The 24,427-nt window shown below is 42.4% G+C and overlaps 1 protein-coding gene across 2 annotated transcripts in view; it reads right to left on the bottom strand.

Annotated features, from left to right (window-relative positions):
* sts (steroid sulfatase (microsomal), isozyme S) overlaps nucleotides 1-24,427 on the bottom strand; it is a 71,655-nt gene that overhangs the window by 27,466 nt on the left and 19,762 nt on the right. For both annotated transcript variants that reach the window (XM_060826292.1, XM_060826293.1), the window contains exons 4-6: nucleotides 19,404-19,526; nucleotides 12,424-12,847; nucleotides 970-1,106 (exon numbers count right to left, since the gene is read on the bottom strand). In XM_060826292.1, the coding sequence (XP_060682275.1) occupies nucleotides 970-1,106; nucleotides 12,424-12,847; nucleotides 19,404-19,526 (684 nt within the window). The remainder of the gene's footprint in view (nucleotides 1-969; nucleotides 1,107-12,423; nucleotides 12,848-19,403; nucleotides 19,527-24,427) is intronic.

Here is a 24,427-nt window from a genome sequence, read left to right as displayed (position 1 = left end):
TGAAGTCCTTGGGAAGCATCCAGAAGTGTTCCGAGAGGGTGTTGGGGCGACAAAAGGTACCAAGGCCAAAGTTTATGTAGATCCAGATGCCCAATCTAAATACTTCAAGGCATGACTGGTCCCTTCTACCCTACATGCCAGAATAGAGGGTGAATTGGAATGTCTCGAGGAACTGGACATCACAAGCCCATTACAATTTGCTGAATGGGCTGTGCCAGTAGTTCCAGCTGTAAAACCTGACAACTCTCTGTGGGGATTATGAGTTGATAGTCAAAAGTGCTTCCCACTTCAACAGATACCTTATGCCAAAGCATAGAAGGCAGATGAAAAGCTGGCTGGGTCTCACATTTTCTAAATTGAATGAGTCATGCCTTCCTCCAGCTGGAGCTTGAGCATCCAGGAAGTATGCTACTATAAATACTCACAAAGGACCATATGAGAACACTTGCTTGGCCTTTAGAGTACCTTCAGCTTGCACCATCTTTCAAAGAGTAATAGACAGCATCCTCCAAGAAGCGCACAGAGTGGCAAACTATCTGGATGATGTTTTTAATCTCAGGAGCGACTGTAAGGGAACATGTGGAGAGTTTGGAGGACGTTTATCTGAGGCTGGCATCCAGTTACAAAAGGAATGGTGTGTGTTCCAGGTAAATGAGGTAACAAGAGTTGTACAAGAGGGATATGGGGTCAAACTTAAACATTGGTGTCACCAGGGCCTTGTTTCAAGCATAATCTCACTGAATGGAGGTAATAACCTTAGGTTCTTTAATTGGAATGGTCTCCTTCTCTTGTATTTTGAGAAAAGAAGGAATTGATACTTCAGATTTACTCTTTAATCTTTTCCATAGTTTCAGGTCAGTTAAAGTCACCGAGCAAGTCTGAGGTTTACCACAAACTTTGGATAAGCAAACACAAGCCAAATGAGTTGAGCAAGAAAGCTGGGAAGTGTAGCGACAATGCAACACCTACCTACGCTCCAGTCCATCTCCTCCACACTGTCACCATACAAACCATGCTTACTCTTCCCTAAAAATTCTGGAGATGCATATAGTGCCGTGTGGACAGGTATGAAGGACATAAAGAGCAGGAATGGACGGTCTGAGTTCCTGCAAAGCAAGAAGACACAAAAGAAAATTCTGATTAGAGAAGTTAAATGAAGTGTGTATAATGGTGTACAATGCATGCCTGGCAAGCCCAACAATATAGGAAGCAATGGCAAGAGGTGGCACACTGGTCACAAGTGAGGTGATGGCCAATCTGGATTTCAGGCAGGTTTCCCTTTAACTGTCCTATTATAAAAGCAGATAGATGAAACAGGGTAGAAGTAGAGCATTCAGCTCCTTGAGCCTACTTGGCCATCAAAGTTGATCTATCTGTCCATCAAATTCCACATTCCCATTTACCCCTGACAACAACTGATTCCTTTGCCAAACAAGGATCTAAGTATCATTGCTTTAAAAGCAGTTATTATTCAATTACTGTGTCTCTGTTGCAGACCCAAAGTCCTTTAGTCCTTGGAAACAAATTCTCATTTTTGTCCAGAAAGGGTGACACTTAATTTTAAAATAGTGCCCTCTAGTTCTAGACTGACCCACAAGAAGAAACATCCTTTCCCATGTCACATTGTCAATCCAGTCAGGCTCTTGTACACTTCAATCAAGCCACCTAGTTTCCACCTGAGTTCAGAAGAGCAAGTGCAGACTGTTTAATTTATCGTTGAAAGCCAACCTACTCATTTTAGATTTCAACCTATAAACCACATCTGACCCATCTACAATTATTTACATCCTTTTTTAAGTAAGGAGACCAAAGCTACACACTATATTGGAGATGTGGTCTCACCAATGCTGTATAGAACTGAAGTATAACTTCCTAAGTTTACGTTCAGTTCCTGTCATGATAAAGCACAGCATCCCATTAACCTTCTCGATTACATGCTATACTTGCATACTAACGTTTTACAACTCATGCACAAAAACACTTAAATCCCTGCACATTACAGTTCTGCAGTCATTACAGAATCATCGATCTACAGCATAGAAACAGGTCCTTTGGTCCAGCGCATCCCTGTCAGTCAAAAACCTCCACCTATCTATTTTCTAGCACTTACTACATACTTTTCTATGCCTTGGCATTGCAAGTGCAAACCTAAACAAGACAATGTTATGAAGGTTTCTGCCTCTTACAGCCTAACAGGCAGTGAGTTCCAGATGTCCCCAGCCTCTGAGCGAAAAAGGTTTTCCTCAGATCTTACATTCACTTGCTCTCTTTTTAAATGCCTGCAGAAACACTCGCTCTTACATTTCTAGGAGAAAGTGAGGACTGCAGATACTGGAGACCAGAATTGAAAAATGTGATGCCGTAAAAACGCAGCAGGCCAGGCAGCATCCGAGGAGCAGGAGAATCGACGTTTCGGGCAAAATCGATGTTTCTTATGCTCGAAACGTCGATTCTCCTGCTCCTCGGATGCTGCCTGGCCTGCTGTGTTTTTCCAGCATCACAGTTTTCAACTCTTACTTTTCTAGCAAGCTTCCTCTCTTTGACCCGATTAGTCTTTCAGTCATTCTTTAGATACTATGACAAATAAGTTCAAATATGATTTATCTATGTGCAATTATGCTTCTTCATTAAGTTGGATACTTTCCTTAGCTTTGATAATTAACCATGGTTGGTGCATCCTCCTAATATTATTTTGCTTGAAGTAGGAATATGCTTATTTTGAATATTCTGACATTTCCCCATCAGTCTCTGTCACTGTGCCTGTACAGATGTATCCTCTAGTCTAATTTGGCAGTTCACTTCAGCTTTCATACCCACAAAGTTGGCATTAGTTAGGTTCAAAATATTAGATTTAGTCTTCTCCAACTCTCCGTCCTTTCAAATTAGAGTTCAATCACGTTGTGGTTGCTACAGGTCCCTTAACTCTGAGGTCATTAGTTAATCCTGTCACATTACACTATACCAAGTGTAAAACAATGTGCTCTTTAGTTGGTTCCGAAACATGCTGCTCCAATCAGTCCACCAGCTCCTACTTTGCATCCTGAAGTTTAATTTTACCAGCTCTCTTTCAAATGATTTTCTTTTTGGCAGGTCGTATGAGATGAACCAATTGCACTAATGAGCCAATCTAAAATCCTCTTGTGCTTTTTGTATGTGCAGAAGACTAGGAGACTAGTGAATATCAACCTTTCACTAATAAACAGTTTTTATCAGCCTCGGGATATACAAAGAGCTGGCAGGAAGATGGACAAAAGCCAAATCTGTGGAAGTTTTGTTTATTATTTGTGTAACAGAAAGCGGTGGCAAGCTTGTTGAGCATTTTCATTTGCTTTTCATTTTCATTTGCTTTCTTTGAAGAAACTGAAGTGACCGTGATAGGCAGGGTGGTGAAGGTGGCATTTGGCACACTCGCCTTTAGCAGAGGGGGGGATCTTATAGAGGTGTGTAAAACCATGAGGGGAAAGGATAGGATGAATAGCTAAAGTCTTTTGCCCAGGATACGGGGATCCAAAGCTAGACGGCATAGGTATAAGGTGACAGGAGAAAGATTTAAGAGGAACCTAAAGGGCAACGTTTTCACCCAGAAGGTGGTACATGCATGGAACGGGCTACCAGAGGAAATGGGGAAGGCAGGTACAATTACAACATTTAAGTAGCATCTAGATGGGTATATGAGTAGGAACGCTGGCAAATGGGACTAGCTTAATTTAGGATATTTGGTTGGCATGGACGAGTTAAATCAAAGGGTCTGTTTCAGTGATGTACATCTCTATAACTCTATGACTCGAGAACGTATCCCAGTACATTGCTACAGCTGGCTTGAAAATTATGAAGCTATGATTCAGGTATATAATTCCTTAGTTAGATCACACCACACATCTGGTATACTGTGAGCAGTTGTAGACACCATACCTCAGGAAGGAGAGAGTGCAATGTTAATTCACTCGAGTGATACCTGGACTTCGAGGGTTAAATGACAAGAGGAGATCACACACTAAGATTTCATTATCTCCGATTTAGAATGTAAAGGGGTCACTTGTTTGAAATTTTCAACATTGCAAAGAGAACTGTTAGTTTCTCTCCATCTATTTCCACTGTTTACAGAATCAAGGTACCGGTTGCGTAGGTTAATGTATCAAGCCAGGAATTAAGGAGTGAAGTTAGACATTATTTCTACACAGAAATTATCATAGAAGTTTGCAAACCTGACACAGAAATGGCAAGTGATGATTGGCAAATGTTCATTTGAAATCCAACATTAGTAACACTTTTGCTAACAAGTGCAATTTGAGATCCAGTAATGCTTGGGCACACAAGGACCTGGGAATGACCACTTCCAACAAGAATGAATCCAAATATCTCCACTTGATATTCACTGACATTCTCATCGCTGAGCGGCCCATTATCAACATCCTTGGGAAAGGGAACTGATCAGCCAAAGAAATACTGTGGTTACTGGACTGGCCCTGGGCTGGGAGTTCTGTGATAAGAATTTGTTTTCAGACTTCTGAGGGCTATTCAGAGGTAAGTGGAAAGGATGGGAAGGTATGCTCATCAGGTTATAAAGAGCTAGTGGGAACTGGCTCTCATGGACCAGTTGCTCGAATACCCTCTTTCTGTTCCTTCTACTTTCACATTCTACGTGAAATATAAACTTTAAACTAGAGGAATATAAATCAAACCATTATGATTGACATTTGGGATTTCTCAAGGGAAAATGTCAATATCCAAAAATGGGTTAAGAGAAGGCAGCAAATCTAAAAAAAAAGGCAGCAAATCGGCGTTAGCAAAATATACTGACAGTGACTGACCAATGGCATTCTGGATAAGCCTCGGAAAGGGAATGACCCAAGCTATTGACATTGAAGCAATTTCTTCAAGCTACAGAGCCAATTCATCTCCTCCAAGGCAATTTCCTCTCACTTAACCATTCTCCTTCTCATCATTAGCAATCAAACAAAACGATTAAAGGTAAGATACAGTCACCACAGTCTTAGCCTACTATAGTGTTCACTGTACTATAGAAGCTAAATTATGTTTCTTTCTCTCTAATGTGACACTGGCAGCAATCTATCCACTTAAAGAACTGAGATAAAGAACTAGACTCAGTTGCAATCCATCAACTTTCCTGCATGAACTAATTTCAAGGAAGTTGCTACAATTGGCAAGTATTGGAGTGAGAAGAAAGATTTAAGATTTAACTGCACCTTTCACAACCTCAGGTTGTTGCAGAACACTTTGTGATCAAAGTGTACTCTGTGTGCACTGTAAGTGCAGAGGACTGCGCATACTTTCAGAAGTATTCTCTATGGCAAGGTTAGAAAAGTGGCAACCTATTTGCCCATCGCAATCTCAATAACAAATGTGATAATGACCTGTGGATCTGATTTATTTTCGATGATGTTGGTTGAGCATTAAATATTGGTCAGGACACCAGGCAGACCTCCTGTAATATTCTTCAAAAGAGTACTGTAGGATCCTATTTAACTAGCTAAGGAAACATTTTGCCTAAAGGTCCGCACTTCTGACACTTCTTGAATAACACACACTGGAATATCTGCCTGGAGTTTGTGCTCAAGTCTCCTGAGAGGCACTGGAATCTTTCTGCCTTAGAGTGTGCGTGCGTCTAGGGAGTAAAGAGAAACAGGGGAGAGAGAAGAGAAAATAGCAAGATTAGATTAGATTAGATTACTTACAGTGTGGAAACAGGCCCTTCGGCCCGACACCGACCCGCCGAAGTGCAACCCACCCATACCCCTACATTTACCCCTTACCTAACACTACGGGCAATTTAGCATAGCCAATCCACCTGACCCGCACATCTTTGGACTGTGGGAGGAAACCGGAGCATGTGGAGGAAACCCACGCAGACACAGGATCCTAGTTTCCAGACTGACTGTTGCAAAAGCGTGCATTGGTTGATGTTCAGAGAAGTAAGGATAAAGCACATGTGCCTTTCATAGTCAAGGACATAAGTTACTACTGCCATGGCCCAGGGTTACTCACAAAGACTTGCTATTATTACCAATGTAATTGGCCTGGACTTTAACTGTAGTCAGAGATATGGTTGTGGTAGTGGTTTCCATTGTCCCAAAAAAAAGAGAGAGTTGACTGGTGGTGGGTTTAACCCTCGGGTCACCTCACCTCAGGCAAGGGGCAAGAGAATGTGGGACCTTTGTGGTGACCTCAGCCAATGTGGGCATTGAACCCAGACTGTCGGCATCACTCTGCGCCACAAACCAGCCATGCAATCCAATGAGCCAACTGACTCTGACAAGTCCAGCATGCTTTGAGTAGCAGTCACTTATGTTAGCGAGAGAGAACAGGAAGGAATGAAATCTCTATAGTTGGAAGAGGATTATCCCTCAGATGGGCAACAGTTGGTGCAGAGCCTGCTCAGAGCACAAGTAGTCCTCCAACACCAACCGTTGCATGGAAGAAAAATATCAATCTGAAGGAAAAAAAGCAGAAGATGCTGGAGATGTTTCGCAAAGCTCTTGATATAAGAAAGAGAAAGTGGAAGATGTAGGTGGCGATTGACTGAAACATAGAAGTGAGGTGAGGGAATACAGCAAGCCAGAGGAAAGACGAGAAACTTATAGAGAAATATAGAGATACTGGCAATACCAGTAACATCAGACTTTGAGGTGCATTGCTTGACTGATATTTGGAAAAGTTGCTTATTGTTATTCTGTGAGAAAACACAAAGGACTTCAAAGCAAAATATCAGGGAATTGCAATTTCAAAGGAAATAGGTATCAGAAACCATGTGCCAGTAAACACTGACCTCACTAATTATCAACAGAAATATATTGTCAATGGCATAGCTGTGGTATTGAGTCTGGCATTAATGTGACATCACAAGGGTAGATTGGCCAAACCATTAACCACAGAAGACTCTAACTCACTGCTTTCTCTCTGAAGTGTTTTCCGAAGCAGAAGCAGCAGTGATGAAGAGTAAGAAAAAACACACGGCACCTCAGCTGAGGCCTGTGCCCAGAATCAAGATATTCTGAAGGAGAGATCGAAGGGAACATCAAGAAATATCAGCAAAAAGGAGAGTTGGTGGGTCAGATCAGCATTGAGGAGCTGAACATGCTACAGATATGATTTAGTTTTAGGTTTATTTAATGTTGTCACTTGTACCTCGGTACAGTGAAAATTGCATATTGTCGCCACACTCCGGTTCCATCTTGGAATACAGAATAAACTGCTGAATAAATTGTATATATGGTAAAATACTGAATAAACTAATATTAAATTGATATTACTAAAACGGAAACAGTTTCAAAAGTTCACCTTTCCCTTTCTGTAGACTTCACCCTCTCAGAAGGTGAATTCCAGTCTTCAAGATGAGGTCAGTTATTTTTGTATAATCAGGGGCAGCAAAACTCTTGAAATGACCAAGTAAAAGACATCTACTTCTCTTTTTAACTCTGAAATTGGTTTTCCTTGTGCTATATTTAGGAGGCTACCATGAAGGACTCTCCTTCTCAATCTCTCCCCTCCCCTGAGGTGAGGTGACCCTCAGGTCAAACCACCACCAGTCGCCTCTCTCTGAAAGAACAGCCTTAAGGTCTCTGTGGTGACTTTGGCTATTTTTTTTATTTAGAATAAAACATTGGAAGAGATTACAGGAGGTGGGAGGGTGATGAGGGAGAGAAGAGGAAAAATCCCACAGTCTAGCCCCTACCACTGAGCTTTCAGCTTTGGTTTAGAGTCTCTCTCCATGATTCGATGGCTGAGGCAACTGCATTCACCTTCTGAAGAATGTGGAAGTTTGGGAAGAAGGGAATTATTGGAGACAGGAGATGGTACTTGGTTTTAGGTTGCAGAATTTCTGATCGATGGTTTCGAGTTACTAATAAAATCAAAACACGTGGGGTACTGGAGAAACATGATAGATGTTCAGTCATGGTCTAGTTGAAAAGCTTTAGATCTGAATAGCTTAATCCTGCTTCTATACTCTCAGCTTTGTAAGGTCAGAAGTCACACGATCCCAGATAATAGCAGAACAGGTTTATCTAAAATCACAAGATTTTGGAGCGCTGCTCTTTAGTCGGATGAAGTTAGACTATAACCCGGTGTCGTGTGACTTCTGACCTTGCCCATCCCAGTCCAATACCGGCATCTCCACATCATGGTTTATCTAGTGCGCTCAAGCAGGTAGATTATCAAGCTGTGAACTCTACATCAACGGCAAGCAGTAAGTGCGAGAGATTCTCCTGGTCAGGCAACTGGATGCAGAATGACAACCCTCAAACCACAACCTCTAGCGACAAGCTACAGAACTGCCCCAGGCAAAAACAAAACTAGTCATGGAAACATGTGTAAGCAGATAATTTGTCTGCCCCATGGGTCACTACTTGAGGAGAATAGAAAATGAAAAGTGGTAACTTTTAGCAGTGTGATAAAAATAAGGAAGCCAGAGTTTTGGGCAAGGGAGAGACATGCCAGCGAGAGAGATATGCAAGACAGCAACAGAGACAGAAAATAGTGCAAAATGGGAAATGAGTATAAACAGAGAATGAAACCTGAAAAGTCTAAAGAAGAAAATAAAGTGACAGTCAGAAAAAAGAGGATAACTACGATGATATCGAACTAGATTTTTGCAGAATCACAAAGTGTTGGGTGAGACTTGCATCTCATGGCAATTTCTGACTTGCTGGTATGAAAAAAGGGGGTGAACAATTGGATACGTTTCCAAATCAGTGGGTGTTCCATTCGTCCAAATAGGGGAGCCAGGAGAGAAAAGGGTTTTGCTGTGTCTGCCCGAGTGAAGAAACTTGGCTTTCATCTCAATCTGACCACCATTGAAAACTTCTCAACTGAAACAGAACAAAAGCCAAGTTTGTGCAATCTTGCGGTTGTAATGACCACATCATTTTATTCCCCTTTGTGCACTTTTTGAAATCGAGATGGATGCAGTTTTGAAAATTCTTTACTCAAGCACATTGTGAGTTGCACACTATGCTCTCTTTCCCAGGACTGGTGAGCCTGAGTCACATCAAGGAAAGCAGAACTTAGTATTAAGTTCAAACAGATCACGTTTTCACTGCAGTAACATCCTTAATTCACTGTGGGTGTTGCAAATTTTTAGAGTAAAATGCTCTTGTGTGATCTCCAAAAGTTAATCTATCTTTTTAGACTTGTTACATCCATTATTTGGTGCTTTTAAACCCAGAGAATGTGAGATTATTTGGCAAGAGAGGAAGCATTGAAGACAGGAGTTGACAATTTATTGATTGTTGGTTGTAGAATTTCAGATAAAAAACCAGATAAATGTAACAGATGTGACAAACTAGCTTTAAGCTGAATCTCATGTCAAATTTCCCCCTGCGGAGTTTAAGGAACATTATTGAGTCATAGAGGTCCACAGACCATTGAATCTGTGTCAGTCAAAACCAACCACCTACCTACTCTAAACCCACTTCTAGCATTTGGACTGTAACCTTCTAAACCTTGGTCTTAGTGCGATACAGTTCAGAGTCAGATTTCAGAAATGGTTCATTTAATTTCGAAATTTCTGAAGTGACTAGCCTTGAAGTAGATATACAGGGACTTTGCCTGACAATAACAATCCATTAAATCCAGCTGGAGTTAACCATTCACATCCTGTGTAGAGAATGGTTAAAGTGAATAGGTATGTTTAAGGATAGGGCTAGACTAGCACAAGAAGGAGAGATAGGTCACACATGAGAGATTTTGATGAGGAAAGCTGAGAGGAGATATCAGCCAAGGTTGGACTAAATGGCCTGTTGCTGTGCAGTTGATCCTATGTAATGTAGAAAGGTCCTGAAGAAGGGCTTATGCCCGAATCTCCTGCTCCTTGGATGCTGCCTGACCTGCTGCGCTTTTCCAGCATCACATTTTCAGCTAATGTAGAAAGGTGTCATTCATAAAATGACTGGGGCTTCAGCTCATTCCAGATAAGCAAAAAAATGCATATCACTGATCACAACTATATATCCCTACAGTTCAGAGTAAAATGCTCTTGTGTGATCTCCAAAAGTTAATCTATCTTTTTAGACTTGTTATATCCATTATTTGGTGCTTTTAAACCCAGAGAATGTGAGATTATTTGGCAAGAGAGGAAGCATTGAAGACAGGAGTTGACAATTTATTGATTGTTGGTTGTAGAATTTCAGATAAAAAGCCAGATAAATGTAACAGATGTGACAAACTAGCTTTAAGCTGAATCTCATGTCAAATTTCCCCCTGCGGAGTTTAAGGAACATTATTGAGTCATAGAGGGACTATATAGGGACAACTATATAGTCCCTACAGTTTAATAACATGCCAAGTAACCAAATAAAATTTGTCATCGAGTCATACATGAAGACAGATGCCTAAACATTTGAAAGGAGGTCTGAAAGGAGGGAGGTGGATAGCCAGAGAGAGTTAGGAAAGAAATTGCCGAGTTCAGGACCACACAACAGCAGGAACAGCTGCAATGGTGTGCCACTGAAAACCCTCGGGCATGCAAGAAGCAGAACTGGAAGAGGTCAGAGGTCTGAGGTGTGGGACTGCAGAGGTCAAAGAGACAGGGAGAGCTGAGACCATCATGCATTTTAAAATCAAACTGAGTGTTTTGAACTGAAATCAAATGTAGAACATAGGGATGATGAATGTGGGACATACTGTGGGATTTTTAAATTCGTTCATGGGATGTGGGCACTACGGATTGGCCCACAGTGTATTGCCCATCATGAGATGAGTGACCATCTAGGCCATTTAGGAGAGCAGCTCAGAGTTAATCACATTACTGTGGGTCTAAAGTGAGATGTTGGCAAGACCAGAGAAGGACAGCAGATTTCCTTCCCAAAATGACACTGAACCAAAAGGATTGACAGCAGTTACACGGTCAATATTAGACAAGCAATTTTAAAAAAATACTCCAGGTGAACTCAAATTTCACCATCTGCCATGCCTGGATTGGAGTCCATGTCTCTAGAACATGTTGGAATCTGGATGATTAATTTGCTGACATCGTCACCATGCCAGTGTCTCCAATTACATGAACTCCAGTTCATGGATTCCAAGATTGAAAGTGAGGCAAGAGGGCTTTGGAGTATTCAAGACTGGAGCTCAGAACACAAGCTCCTGATGATTATTCAGGAACTATCCTTGGAAACTGCACAAGGCAATTTGCACCCTCATCATCTGAGTGAACAGAGATGAGGAAATATTGTTTTTCTCTGGGGGCTGAAATTCCCTTCCTCAAAAGGTAGTGGATGCAGTCTGTTAAATATTTTTAACACAGAGGTAGATAGATTCTTCCCGAAGGGATGAAAGATTATTGAGGATATAGAGAAATGCAGATATAAGGTGAAAATCAGACCACTCATGATCTTACTGAATGGCAGAGCAGGGGCAAAGGGCTTACTGATTTCCTCTGTTGCTGGCTCAGATGTTCCTATAAACATCTGGTCCAACAAATAACCTGGCCACCTACAGCTTATATGATTTTATCCCAATAGAATCGAAGGGATAAATAATCGGGTGCATTTCCGAGTGAGTGGAGAACCCGTTGCTCCGGGTGGAGGAGCTGAGAGAAGAAATGGGCAGGACGGTGGCTCAGTGGTTAGACCCAGGTTCAATTCCAGCCTCGGGCGACTGTCTATGTGGGTTTCCTCTGGGTGCTCTGGTTTCCTCCCACAATCCAAAGATGTGCAGGTTAGGTGGATTGGCCATGCTAAATTGCCCAGAGTCAGAGAAGAGAATCAGAGAATCCATACAGTGTGGAAACTGGCCATTTGGCCCAACAAGTCCACACTGACCCTCCGAAGAGTATCCCATCCCAACCCATTCCCCTACCCTATTACTCTCCATTTCCCCTGACTAATGCACCTAACCTAAACACCCCTGGACACTAAGGGCAATATACCATGGCAAATTCACCTAACCTGCACATCTTTGGAGCGTGGGAGGAAACTAGAGCGCCCGGATAAAACCCCTGCAGACACTGAGAGACTGTGCAAACTCCAGACACAGTCGCCCGAGATTGGAATTGAACCTTGGTCTCTGGTGCTGTGAGGCAGCAGCATTAACCACTGAGCCATCATATCCAAGGATGCGCACGTTAGGTGGATTAGCCGTGGGAAATGTAGGGATAGAGGAGGGGTCTGGGTGGGATACTCTTCAGAGGGTCGGTGCAGATTCGATGGGCTAAATGGCCTGCTTTCACACTGTAGGGATTCTGTGAAACAGTTTTACCGTTTCTGCACTATTGAATAAGTCCTGTTTTTGATATAATTTAATCACCCTTCAAACTGCAAAAAGAAAGGGAACAGGAGGCAAATTTGTGTAATCTCACTGTGTAAAATCTACTCTTTCAGAATCCTGTCAATTCTGATGCAACACTTACACTGAAATAAGACAACGTATCAAGGATAATGACACAGGTCGGGACACATCTCCTACCGTTCTATGAAACTTGTGGCTTCGTTGGTCATTCTCTGCGTCAGGTTCTCACATGAAAAGGGCTGCTGGATGACTGTCCAGTTCCTCATCAGGATGCAGTTGAGGTTGCGGAACTGGGAGAAGAAAAGCAAAACAACAGCAAATAACAGAGCGACAGCTAGAAAGATGAAACCCAGAGCTCTCCACGGCGCCCTCATGAGCTGACAGAAATCCAGCAGCAGCAGCGTGAAGAGGGATAGAGTTGCAACCTGGACCACGCTGCGCACGGCACTCCGAGCTCCCACATTAATGACATTGCCTCCATCGGGCTTGCAGTTACGTAGGTTGGTCAATGGAAGACCGTAGAAGTAGTCAAAGCCATGGCGGAGTGGGTGGTGACAATGATCCTCGCTCGATTCACAGTTTAAACCAAGGTGCCACTTCCCTGAAAGACAAGAGAGCAGGACAGAAAGAGCAGACTCGCATTTACGCAGCACCTTTTGTAATCTCAGGACATCTCAAAATCTACTACAGCAAAGGGTTTCCTTTTGAAATGGAGGGCAGAATTCTCCCCCATGCTGTTCAGGCAAGAGGAACATGAGTGAGATGACTGAACATACACAGAATGGAAAAAAACTGATTCTTCAGAAAGTCATCCACAAGCCTTAATTGATGAAATCAGAGTTCGCCCTCAAATTACAAACAAACAAATTCCACCCAGGGTCACTGTTGCTGTGTCAGAACATAGAACAGTACAGCCCTGGATGTTGCGCCGATCTTTGATCCTAAGATCAAACTAACCTACATTCCCTTCATTTTACTATCATCCAAGAATCCCTTAAAGAGCCTCCCCTCATTTATCTCTCCACCCTGGAGGCTCCCTGCCTCCGTTCCTGATGAAGGCCCTTTGCCTAAAACATCGATTTTCCTGCTCCTCGGATGCTGCCTGCCCTGCTGTGCTTTTCCAGAACCACGTGAATCTAAACACTTAAATGTCCCTAATATATCTGACTCTACTACCAACACTGGCAGTGCATTCCACACACCCATCTCTCTCTGTGTGAAGAACGTACCATGACATCGTCCCTAAGTCTTCCTCAAATCACCTTAAAATTATACCCCTTCATGATAGCTATTTCTGCCCTGGGAAAAAGTCTCTGTCTATCCACTCTATCTACGCCTCTCATCATCTTGTACACCTCTACCAAGTCGCCTCTCATCCTTTTTCGCTCCAATGAAAAAAGCTTTAACTCCCTCAATCTTTCTTGTTAAGAAATGCTCCCCATCCAGGCAGCATCCTGGTAAATAGCTCCTGCACCTTCTCTAAAGCTTCCTATTCTTCCTATAAGGCAAACAGAACTGAACATAATATTCCAAGTGTGGTCTAACCAGGGCTTGAGTGCAGCAACATAACCTCGCAGCTTTTAAATTCAATCTCTCTGCTAATGAAAAGCAACAGACCAAATGCCTTCTTAACAACCTTATCAACTTTGAGGGATATATGGACATGGACCCCAAGATCCCTCTGTTCCTCCACACTGCCAAAAATCCTACCTTCAACCCTGTAACCTGCATTCAAATTCGACCTTCCAAAATGAATCACATTACACTTTTCCAGGTTGAACTCCACCTGCCACTTCGCAGCCCAGTTCTGCATCCTGCCAATGTCCCATTGCGACCTACACAGCCCTCCACACTATCCACAAACTCCACCAAACCTATTAACCCACCCTTCCACTTCCTCATCCAAGTCATTTATAAAAATCACAAAGAGCAGAGGTCCTAGAACAGATCCCTGTGGAACATCACTGGTCACCGAGCTCCAGGCTGAAGACTTTCCATCTACTACCCCCTGCTGTCTTCTATGGGCCAGCCAATTCTGTATCCAGACAACCAAATTTCCCTGTATCTCATGCCTCCTTACTTTCTGAATGAGCCTACCATGGGAAACCTTATCAAACGCCTTTCTAAAATCCACGTACACCACATTCACTGCTCGACCTTCATTAATGTGTTTTGTCACATCCTCAAAGGATTCAATATGGCTTGTGAGGGATGACTCGCCTCTCACAAAGCCATGCTGACTATCTCGAGTCAAACTATGGTTTTCCAAGTAATCATGAATCCTGTCTCTCAGAATTCTCTCCAATAATTTGCCCACCACAGACATAAGACTGACTGGTCTGTAATTACCAGGATTATTCCTACTCCCGTTCTTGATAAAGGGAATATCAGATGCCATCTTCCAATCATCTGGCACTACTCCAGTGAGGACATAAAGATCATCACCAAAGACACAGCAATCTCTTCCCTCACTTCCTGTAGTAACCTTGGGTGTATCCCGTCTGGCCCAGGGGACTTATCTATCCTTTTGTTTTTCAAACTTTTCAGCATATCCTCCTTTTTAACATCAACCAGCCTGTTTCATGCTATCTGCACAAGGTCGGTCTCAATTGTGAATACTGAAACAAAGTATTCATTAAGGACCTACCTCCTCTGATTCCAGGCACAAGTTCCATCCACTATCCCTGATCGGCCCCCACCCTCACTCTGGCCATCCTCTTGTTCCTCACATAAGTGTTGAATGCCTTAGGGTTTTCCTTAATCCTACTTGCTAAAGCTTTCTCATGCCCCCTTCTCACTCTCCAAAGTCCATTCTTCAGTTCCTTCCTGGCTACCTTGTAGCCCTCTCGAACCTTGTCTGATCCTTGCCTCTTCAACCTCAAGGATGAAAATGTGTTGCTGGAAAAGCGCAGCAGGTCAGGCAGCATCCAAGGAACAGGAAATTTGACGTTTCGGGCATAAGCCCTTCTTCAGGCTTATGCCCGAAACGTTGAATTTCCTGTTCCTTGGATGCTGCCTGACCTGCTGTGCTTTTCCAGCAACACATTTTCAGCTCTGATCTCCAGTATCTGCAGACCTCACTTTCTCCTCTTCAATCTCAAGTAAGCTTCCTTCTTCCCCTTGATTAGATGTTCTACATTCCTTGTCACCCAAGGTTCCTTCACCCTACTATCCCTTCGTTGCCTCGGTGGGACAAACCGATCCAGCACTAATCAGCAAGTGTTCGCTAAACAACTCCCACATTTCTGTTGCGCATTTTCCTGGTAACCCAGCAGCCAACTTGCACGATCCTATTTGGCAGTTTCCATTCTCAGTAATGGGATGATGACTGCCTCCAGTAACCTGTTTTTTGCGATGTTGGTTAAGAGATAAACATTGACCAGGTCACCATGCAGGAATTTCATAACCATCTGTGAAATATGGCTGTGGGTCAGGGTCTTGGTTTGACACTGCAGTACATGCCTCCCTCACATTGGACTGTCAGCTTGAGTTATATGCTGGGGGTAGACATGAGGTGAGAATCCTGTCAAATGAGCCACAGCTGCTACACAGAGCACAAGAAGGGAGCTGTAGAACCTCCTAAGCCCCCTCTACCACTGGATGAGATCAGAGCTAATACACACTTCGACCTTTTCACTGAGATTCTTCGAGTTGCTTATCCACCAAGAATGCATCAACTTTAGATGTCAGAGCTCCAGCTGAACCTTCAGGAGTACTTTCAGGGTACAGAATTCCAAATTTCCTCTGTGCTTTGTATAAAAAAAAGTGCCGTCTAATTTCTCTTTTAAATGTTCTTGTTTAAGATAGTGACCCCCCTCCGCCCCCTTGTTCTAAGTTCCCTCATTGAAGGAAATAGTTTCTCTGCATCTTCCCTGCTCATTCCTATTGTCATTTGAAACACAGCTCACCAAGAGTGGCAAAGTTCTTTACTGCCAGATCTGTTGAGTATTTCTACCATTTTGTTTTTATTTCAAATTTCCAGTATCTGCAGGGCTTTGCTTCTGCGGAATGGCATTCTGATCGGACTAACCAAATGCAATAAGCGAGCCAGGTCACAGAGTCCCAGGAGAGAACAAGATACCTTACCAAAGCTTGTTGATGCGTTTGACCTGGAGTGCTCTCTATGTATGAGGTACGTGCTAATCCCCACTATTCTCTGCATGCAAACATTATCATTCTACTTGGCTCATCTCTTCCTTGACTCTCTCTGATTGATTGATTGTGGTGGCTCTGTAGTTAGCACTGCTGCCTCATATTGCCAGGGACTGTTGTTCAATTCCTGTGACTGTCTGTGTGCGTTTCCTCCTACACTCCAAAGATGTGCAGTTCAGGTGAATTGGCCATTCTAAACTGCCCATAGCATGAGGTGCACCATTCAGAGGGAAATGGGTCTGGGGGTGGGTTACTCTTCGGACGATCAGTGTGGACTTGTTGGGCCGAAGGGCCTGTTTCCACACTGTTGGGAATCTAATCTTCAGAAAAAAAAACTGAAAAGGGTTGGGATGAGGTTTGTGAGGAGCAACCTCCAATGTGAATTGGCTTAGCTGAGTGGCCATTTTGTGTGCTGTAAATTCTGTGGGATTCACATGCAGTGGGATAAAAGGTGTGTATTATATCTCGAGATATGGATTTTCAAATAGAGGCCAATGGATGTGGGTCAGCTCTGTGAAGGTATTTTTTTCTCCCCACACTTCGGAATGTCATTTGAAACAATGGCCAATGACGTCAATTCCAAGATGTCAAGTGCAGTCCAGTGTCTGGGAGAACTGTTGCAGTGGTAACAAATAGAAATTTTATATTGCTGAGTGTACAACAGGTCAGAAATGCCATCAGTGTTTGGTTCAGACTTCAGGACAGAAAGTTCAAGGTCTCAGTTTAGAGGAACGAGGAGTGCAGTTCAGAAGGGAGTCAAGTTTTTCCTAGCTGGTGAATTTTAGTTCCCGGGAACCATTCACCCCAGCTGAAGCATTGTTAGTGTTCAGAACTTCCAAAATCTGAGAGCTTGGACAGACGTCTTCAAGTTATTAGAATTGAAAAAGTTTAGGGTGTCAAAATTGTGAAAGCAAAATTAGAAAGGAATCATAGAGTTCTATCTGCAGTCCAAGGACAGGAAACTGGGAGGAGTTGGTTGAGATAGAGATGACAGAGGAGTAACATTTCTCTGGAATTGAGTGTCTGTAGAAGAGCCATGTTTGGAAACAGGGTTGAATATTTGTTTTGCTGTTTGTATATCTAACTGTTGTATATTTTTTCTTGTGCGCAAAACTTTTATGCTGTTAAAGGACATCCGAGGCCTAATGTGAACATTTGTGGTGACTAACCACACACTAACCAACTGCAAAGATTAAACACGTGAGCTATCGAGGCCAGTTTTGCTCTAGGATCTGACTAGTTGGGTGTTACCATCAGCTAGGATCATTAAAAAAAACTGATTTGATTAATCAAAACATTTTTGGTTAATCAAATCAATTTTTATTAATGATCCTAGCTGATGGTAACACCTAACTAGTCAGATCCTAGAACAAAACTGGCCTCGATAGATCATGTGTTTAATCAAAATATTTTTGATTAATTAGGAAAAGAAACACAACGTGAAAGTTGGCTCATTAAGTTTGCCATCTTCTCCAGGACTTCTACAATCAATACAATTTCATGCTGAGAGGGGTAATTGGGCAAGCATTTCTCGAATTTAGCATAAAGTTTCTTCAACAAAAAAAATCCTGCTCCGAAGCACAACCATGTAATGCCTTGGACATTGATGAGGCATTCCTATTGGCAACCTAGAGTTAAAACAGAATAGTTGCTCATGCACCAAAACCAAAAGAACCGCAGATGCTGTAAATCAGAAACAAAAAACTTAAATTGTTGGAAAAGCTCAACTGGTCTGGCAACATCTGCGTTAACGTTTCAGGGCCGGTGACACTTCCTCACCAGTCCCGAAATGTTAATTCTGATTTCCCTTCACAGTGCTGCCAGACCTGTTGAACTTTTCCAGCAGTGTCTGTTTTTGTTTGTAATTGTCCATACATACCATCAAGAGGTAATATATATATCTACAGACTTTTTTAAATTAGATTCCCTACAGTGTGGAAACAAGCTCTTCAGCCCAACCAGTCCACACTGACCCTCCGAAGAGTAACACACGCTTCCCTCTGACTAATGCACCTAACACAATGGGCAATTTAGCATGAAAAATGTGTTGCTGGAAAAGCGCAGCATCCAAGGAGCAGGAGAATCAACGTTTCGGGCATAAGCCCTTCCTCCTGCTCCTTGGATGCTGCCTGACCTGCTGCGCTTTTGCAACAACACATTTTTCAGCTCTGATCTCCAGCATCTGCAGTCCTCACTTTCTCCTAGCAATTTAGCATGGCCAATTCACCTGACCTGCACATCTTTGGACTGTGGGAGGAAACCGGAACACCCGGAGGAAACCCACGCAGACATGGGGAGAATGTGCAAACTCCACATAGACAGTCGCCCGAGGCTGGAATTGAACCTGGGACCCTGCTGCTTTGAGGCAGCAGTGCTAACCACTGAATCACTGTGCCACCCCATTTCATTATTATATGCTGTTCAAAGGTTTCATGGTGGGAGGAGTAATATTGTGTAACATTGTGTAAGACAATTTAATGGCAATATCAGGGGGTGGCACAGTGGCTCAGTGGTTAGCACTGCTGCCTCAAAGTACCAGGGACCTGGGTTCAATTCCCGCCTTAGGCAGCTGTCTGAGTGGAGTTTGCACATTCTCTCCGTGTCTGCATGGGTTTCCTCCCATAGTCCAAAGATGTGCAGGTCAGGCGAAATGGCCATGGTACATTGCCCACAGTTTTAGGTGCAGGGGTAAATGTAAGGGAATGGGTCTGGGTGTGTTGCTCTTTGGAGGGTTGGTGTGGACTTGTTGGACTGAAGGGCCTGTTTCCACACTGTAGGGAATCTAAGAAAAACACACTGGATAAAGAGCAGTTATCATTTTAAGAGTTCGTTAATAGAATGTGCAGACCTCAATGTTTCCAGCACTGACTGTCATCTGAAGAAATTACTGGAATAGGCAAACCGGTAGTTAAATAAGGTAGAGGGGTGGAAATAAACAGGAGAGCTACCAAAAAGAAAGAACCTGGAAGGTTGAAGGCATGATTACTAAGACCCTTATCTCTTACCAACAAGCCCAGTGGAATAACCTTGCTCTTTCAACAGCTTGACAAAGGTTGTCTCATTTGTAGGAAGTCCGCCTGACCCAGCTGCGAAAATGTAGACACCTATTCTTTGGAAGGTGGTCATTCCTAAAAGGAAGAGAACAGATCTTGTCCATTACATTAAAGATGTGTGCCAATTGAACAAATATAACTATGCATCTTTAAAGCAGTATGCTGAATGATACAGAGCTGAAAATGTGTTGCTGGTTAAAGCACAGCAGGTTAGGCAGCATCCAAGGAACAGGAAATTCGACGTTTCGGACCAGAGCCCTTCATCAGGGCTCTGGCCCGAAACATCAAATTACCTGTTCCTTGGATGCTGCCTGACCTGCTGCGCTTTTGCAACAACACATTTTCAGCTCCGATCTCCAGCATCTGCAGACCTCACTTTTTACTGTTGAATGATACACCAAATTATAATGACAGGAGCATTAAACACACAAAAAAGTCTGAGGTATTGAAGTACACCAGTGTATAAACCAGTTTATTACTTTTTAGGTGAACAAGGTTTAAATTATTGTCCATTCCCCAGCTCTAGTGAAAGGTTTCCAGGTACTCTACGCAAGTGGTCACATACAAGTGCTATTTGACTACAGGGTGGTCAATGAGCTTACTCCTGTGTGTTAATGCCATCAAACACATTTCCTGGATAGTGATACAAGAGTGGGAATACTGACTGGTTTTTACAAGCTTGAACTGTGGTTAATGAAGCTATGCATAGATCAACTTTTATCACTTCACTATTATTCTGAACAGGATCAACCAACCCATGGAGCAGGATCAGCCAGAAGGTCCAAGGATTAGAATCAATGTTATTGATCAGCACAGATTTGAGAGCAAACGTGACTGAGTGAGCAATCCTCTGAAAGGATTTAGCTGGCATACCACAAGAGATCTGTACTTGGTCTTCAGCTTTTATTATCTTCATTAATGACTTGATGAACATATTGACTGTAACATGTTCAAGTTTACTCACATAGAAAGTTAAGTGCAAAAGCAAGCAGTGAGGAGGGCACCCAGAAGGATATACATTGGTGAATGAGCAAAAAGGAGCTGATAGAGTGTAAAATCTTGAAATGTGAAGTTATCAGTTTGGCAGAAAATTGAAAAGAAAGAATATTTTTGAAGTACAGGTATACAATCCTTTATCCGAAATCCTTGGGGCCAGTTGTTTTTCGTATTTTGGAATTTTTCGTATTTCAGAATAAATGACATTTTCACAGTGAAATTAAAAGAAATCTTACCGAGCAGCAGACACACGTGCGACTAGTACGAGCACGGAGACGCAATTGATGCCTGCCAGTGCTGGGCTGCACCGCCATGACATATCTGAGTGATGAGGGTCAAGTGGGCGGGGAGTTGGGTCACCTGTTCACATGCCAAACAACATTGTTATGCAGAAAAACACTTCACAAAAGAAACTTCGGATTTCGGAGCTTTTTGGATTTTGGAATTTTGGATAAAGGATTGTATACCTGCACTAAAGAATGGGAAAATATGCATTCACAGAGACTTTGACATCCTGATACATGTGTCACAGAAAGTTAACATGCAAGTAGAAAGGTAAATTGTATATGATATTTTGTTAAGAAGTGATTTGAGTATAAGCATAATGAAGTCATACAACAATCATAGAGGGCATTGGTGAAGACACTTAGAGTGTTGTTTACATCTTTGATCTCCTTACCCAAGGGAAGACTTACTTCCTCTATAGGGATTACAATGAACATACTTTGTACTGGTTCATGGTGGGAGAGTTGTCCTAAGAATAAAGTGAGTAGACTCAGCCCATGTTTTCTGTATTTCGGAACAATGAAAAGTAATCTGATTGGAACTTAAAATTCTTAACGGGCAGAAAAGGATAAATGCTGACAAAATGTCTACCCCAGCTCAGGATTCTGGAACATGGCATCACAGACTCAGAATAAGAGGTTGGCCATTTAGGACTGAGGTGCAGAAATATTTCTTTACTCCAACAGGTGTGAATTTTTGGAGTTTGCCTGTGGATGCTCACATGTTGAGCAGATTGAAGACTGAATTGGATACATTGTTGGGAGATAAAAATAATGAGGGATTTGGTGACGAAGCAGATGATGATCAGCCATGATCCTATTGAATGGCAGAGCAGGTCAAATGTTCAAATAGCCGACTCCTTTATCATTTGATTCTGTATGGTGTGTGAATTGGATAGATGTCGGATTAGTAGACGGAAAGCATGTAAAATATCTATGCACAATTAAGTTAAACATTAAATACCACCTATAACTATAAGAGAGTTATTATCCACTTTAACACAATATTGAAGCACATAACTTGCACAAACCTTTGAACAGCAGGCAGAAAGACTCCTCTCAGGGGAAGTCTTTTCCAATTGGAGGATAAATTTTCAGGGTCATTAGAAAATTAAGTATTTGAGAATCTCTCAGAGTCTTACATCCGCTGAATTGTATATTGAACAGAGTGTGAATTAAATCAAATTATCCAATTTCTCACATGAATTTTGATTCTTATTTTGCAACTTGAAAAGTTCATTTAGGACAAATCTCACCTGCAGCATTCCATTCTTGAAAATGAACTGACTGGTGATGTTAAACCAAGGCACATTAAACCCATTAAAATAGTTTCGGTACCTCCCAAGATGATTATGGATGAGAAATGTCATTGACTGCACTTAATATATCCAAAAATATTTCCAACCAACTTCAGAGATCGGACTGAAGTAAAACAAATGACAAGAGATGTTAAATTGGTGCTGGCCAATATTTACTGCCCATCCATAGTTATCCTTGAAGTGATGGTAAGCTGCCTTCCTGAATCGCTGCAGTCCATATGCTGTAAGTAGACCCACAATGCCCTAATGGAGGGAATTCCAGGGTTTTGACCCAGCGACAGTGAAGGAACAGTGAAATATTCCCATCACACATCTGACTTGTGCCTTGGAGATAGCGAACAGAGTTAGGAGGTGAGTTACTCACTGCAGTATTCCTCTCTAACCTGCTCTTGTTGATACTCTATGTTGAGTTCTGTTGGGTTTCTGGTTAATGATAAACCCCAGGATAGTGGGGAATTCAGCGATGGTAACACTACTGAATGTCAAGAGGTGTTGGTTAGTTAATCTTGTATTGGAGATGGTCATTGCTAATTTATTTATTTTACGTCATTTAACAAAGTCAAAACCTACCCTGCTGCATGTTTGATATTGAGAGGCAAATCAGGTGCGATATGAATTATTCATGTTTCCTTTTTTAGAAGGTACAGGGAAAATTATAGGTTAGAGGGAATAATTACTGGCTGCACATTATGAGGCATTTGTATTAAATACAGATTTCATGGAAAATAATGTGTTTAAAAAAAAACAGCTGTTAATGATAATTATAGTACAGAAATAAAAAGTTCCATTTAAAGTAATTGTCCGATGACTGAATCTGGCCAAGGTTGTAATTGCTAGCCCAGCAAAGGCTAATGATAACTGATGGCACAGAACATTCACATAAAACACTGAATGCAAATGAATTTTGCAAACTTGTATGTTGCAGATAGACAGGCTCTCAAAACAGCTGAACAGAACACTTGCCAATTCAGATCGTGTGAACAAGAGAATGAGCATGACTGAGGGCAAACTGATCTTATGGTTCAGTGAATGCCCACTTGCATAAGGTGAGTGAAAGCACACTAGGTTCAATCATCCACGGACAGTTGGCCACCTCAAACAGTTGAGCTCAACATGTTGTGAGAAAAGGCGACCAACAAAAGAGACAGAGAGAGAAAGAGAGGGAGTGAAAGAGAGTGAGCAAGAGAGAGAGAGAGGGAAAGAGAAAGAGGGGGAGAGAAAGAGGGGGAGAGAAAGAGGGGGAGAGAAAGAGGGGGAGAGAAAGAGGGGGGGAGAAAGAGGGGGGGAGAAAGAGGGGGGGAGAAAGAGGGGGGGAGAAAGAGGGGGGAGAAAGGGGGGGAGAGAAAGGGGGGGAGAGAAAGGGGGGGAGAGAAAGAGAGAGAGAAGAAACATTGGCCAAATGTTCTTGTTATTTCACAACAATTGGCAGAGCAGTGCAGGTGTGGATCTTAAATTTGAGTGCTAACCACAGCCAATAATGTTCTGCCAACCAGATAATATAAACATCTTTCGGGTTGATTTTGATTAAAGCACCTGAGTTATTCACAGCCTCTCACTGAGCTGTCAGATAGCAAAAGAACAGCTAAACACTGAGCGGATTCCTGGACGTATTCAACATGCTATCCTCCAAGCTATCATTGGCAATCAAACTACATTGTGAGCAATGGTCAGAGTGCTCATTAATATACACAAACATGAAGCAGCCAAATGATCCCAAAATAAGTGCTGCAGTACTATCACCCCAGGGCTGGCTTAATTTAATATCTCCATGGAAGATAAGGCTCTTAGGGAGCAACAGCACAAGATGTACACCCAACTCAATTTCCAATGATAATTTGGATCTAATAAATATATTAAACGTAGAAAAGCATCCCAAGATATTTCACAGCAGTATAATCAGACAAAAATTGAAACTTAATCAACAGAGATGTACTGGGGAACAGGATAGGTGACCAGAGAGGTGAGATTTAAGGGACCTTGAATTAAGTGATAAGCAGGAAGAGGAATCAGTCTACTAAACCTTCTTTGCTCTCTCTCAATATCCAAAAGATCCTTCTTCAAATGCGGAGACCAAAATTGCATACAATTCTGCAACGCTGGTCTCACCAATGCAGGGAGAAGGTGAGGACTGCAGATTCTGGAAATCAGTGTCAAAAGGTGTGGTGCTGGAAAAGCACAGCAGGTCAGGCAGCATCCGAGGAGCAGGAGAGTCGACATTTCAAGCATAAGCTCTTCATCTGGACGTCAACTCTCCTGCTCCTTAGATGTTACTTGATATGTTGTGCTTTTCCAGCACCACGTTTTGAGTTTGTACAATGCAGCAAGTCGTCCCTACTCCTGTACTTGAATCCTCTTGCTCTGTAGGCCGCTATCAGCT

This window comes from Hemiscyllium ocellatum, chromosome 6 (genome assembly GCF_020745735.1).
Source record: "Hemiscyllium ocellatum isolate sHemOce1 chromosome 6, sHemOce1.pat.X.cur, whole genome shotgun sequence".
In the NCBI taxonomy this organism is placed as follows: Eukaryota; Metazoa; Chordata; class Chondrichthyes; order Orectolobiformes; family Hemiscylliidae; genus Hemiscyllium; species Hemiscyllium ocellatum.
Note: the sequence above shows the minus strand (reverse complement) of the source record. Positions and strands in the feature narration are given on the sequence as shown.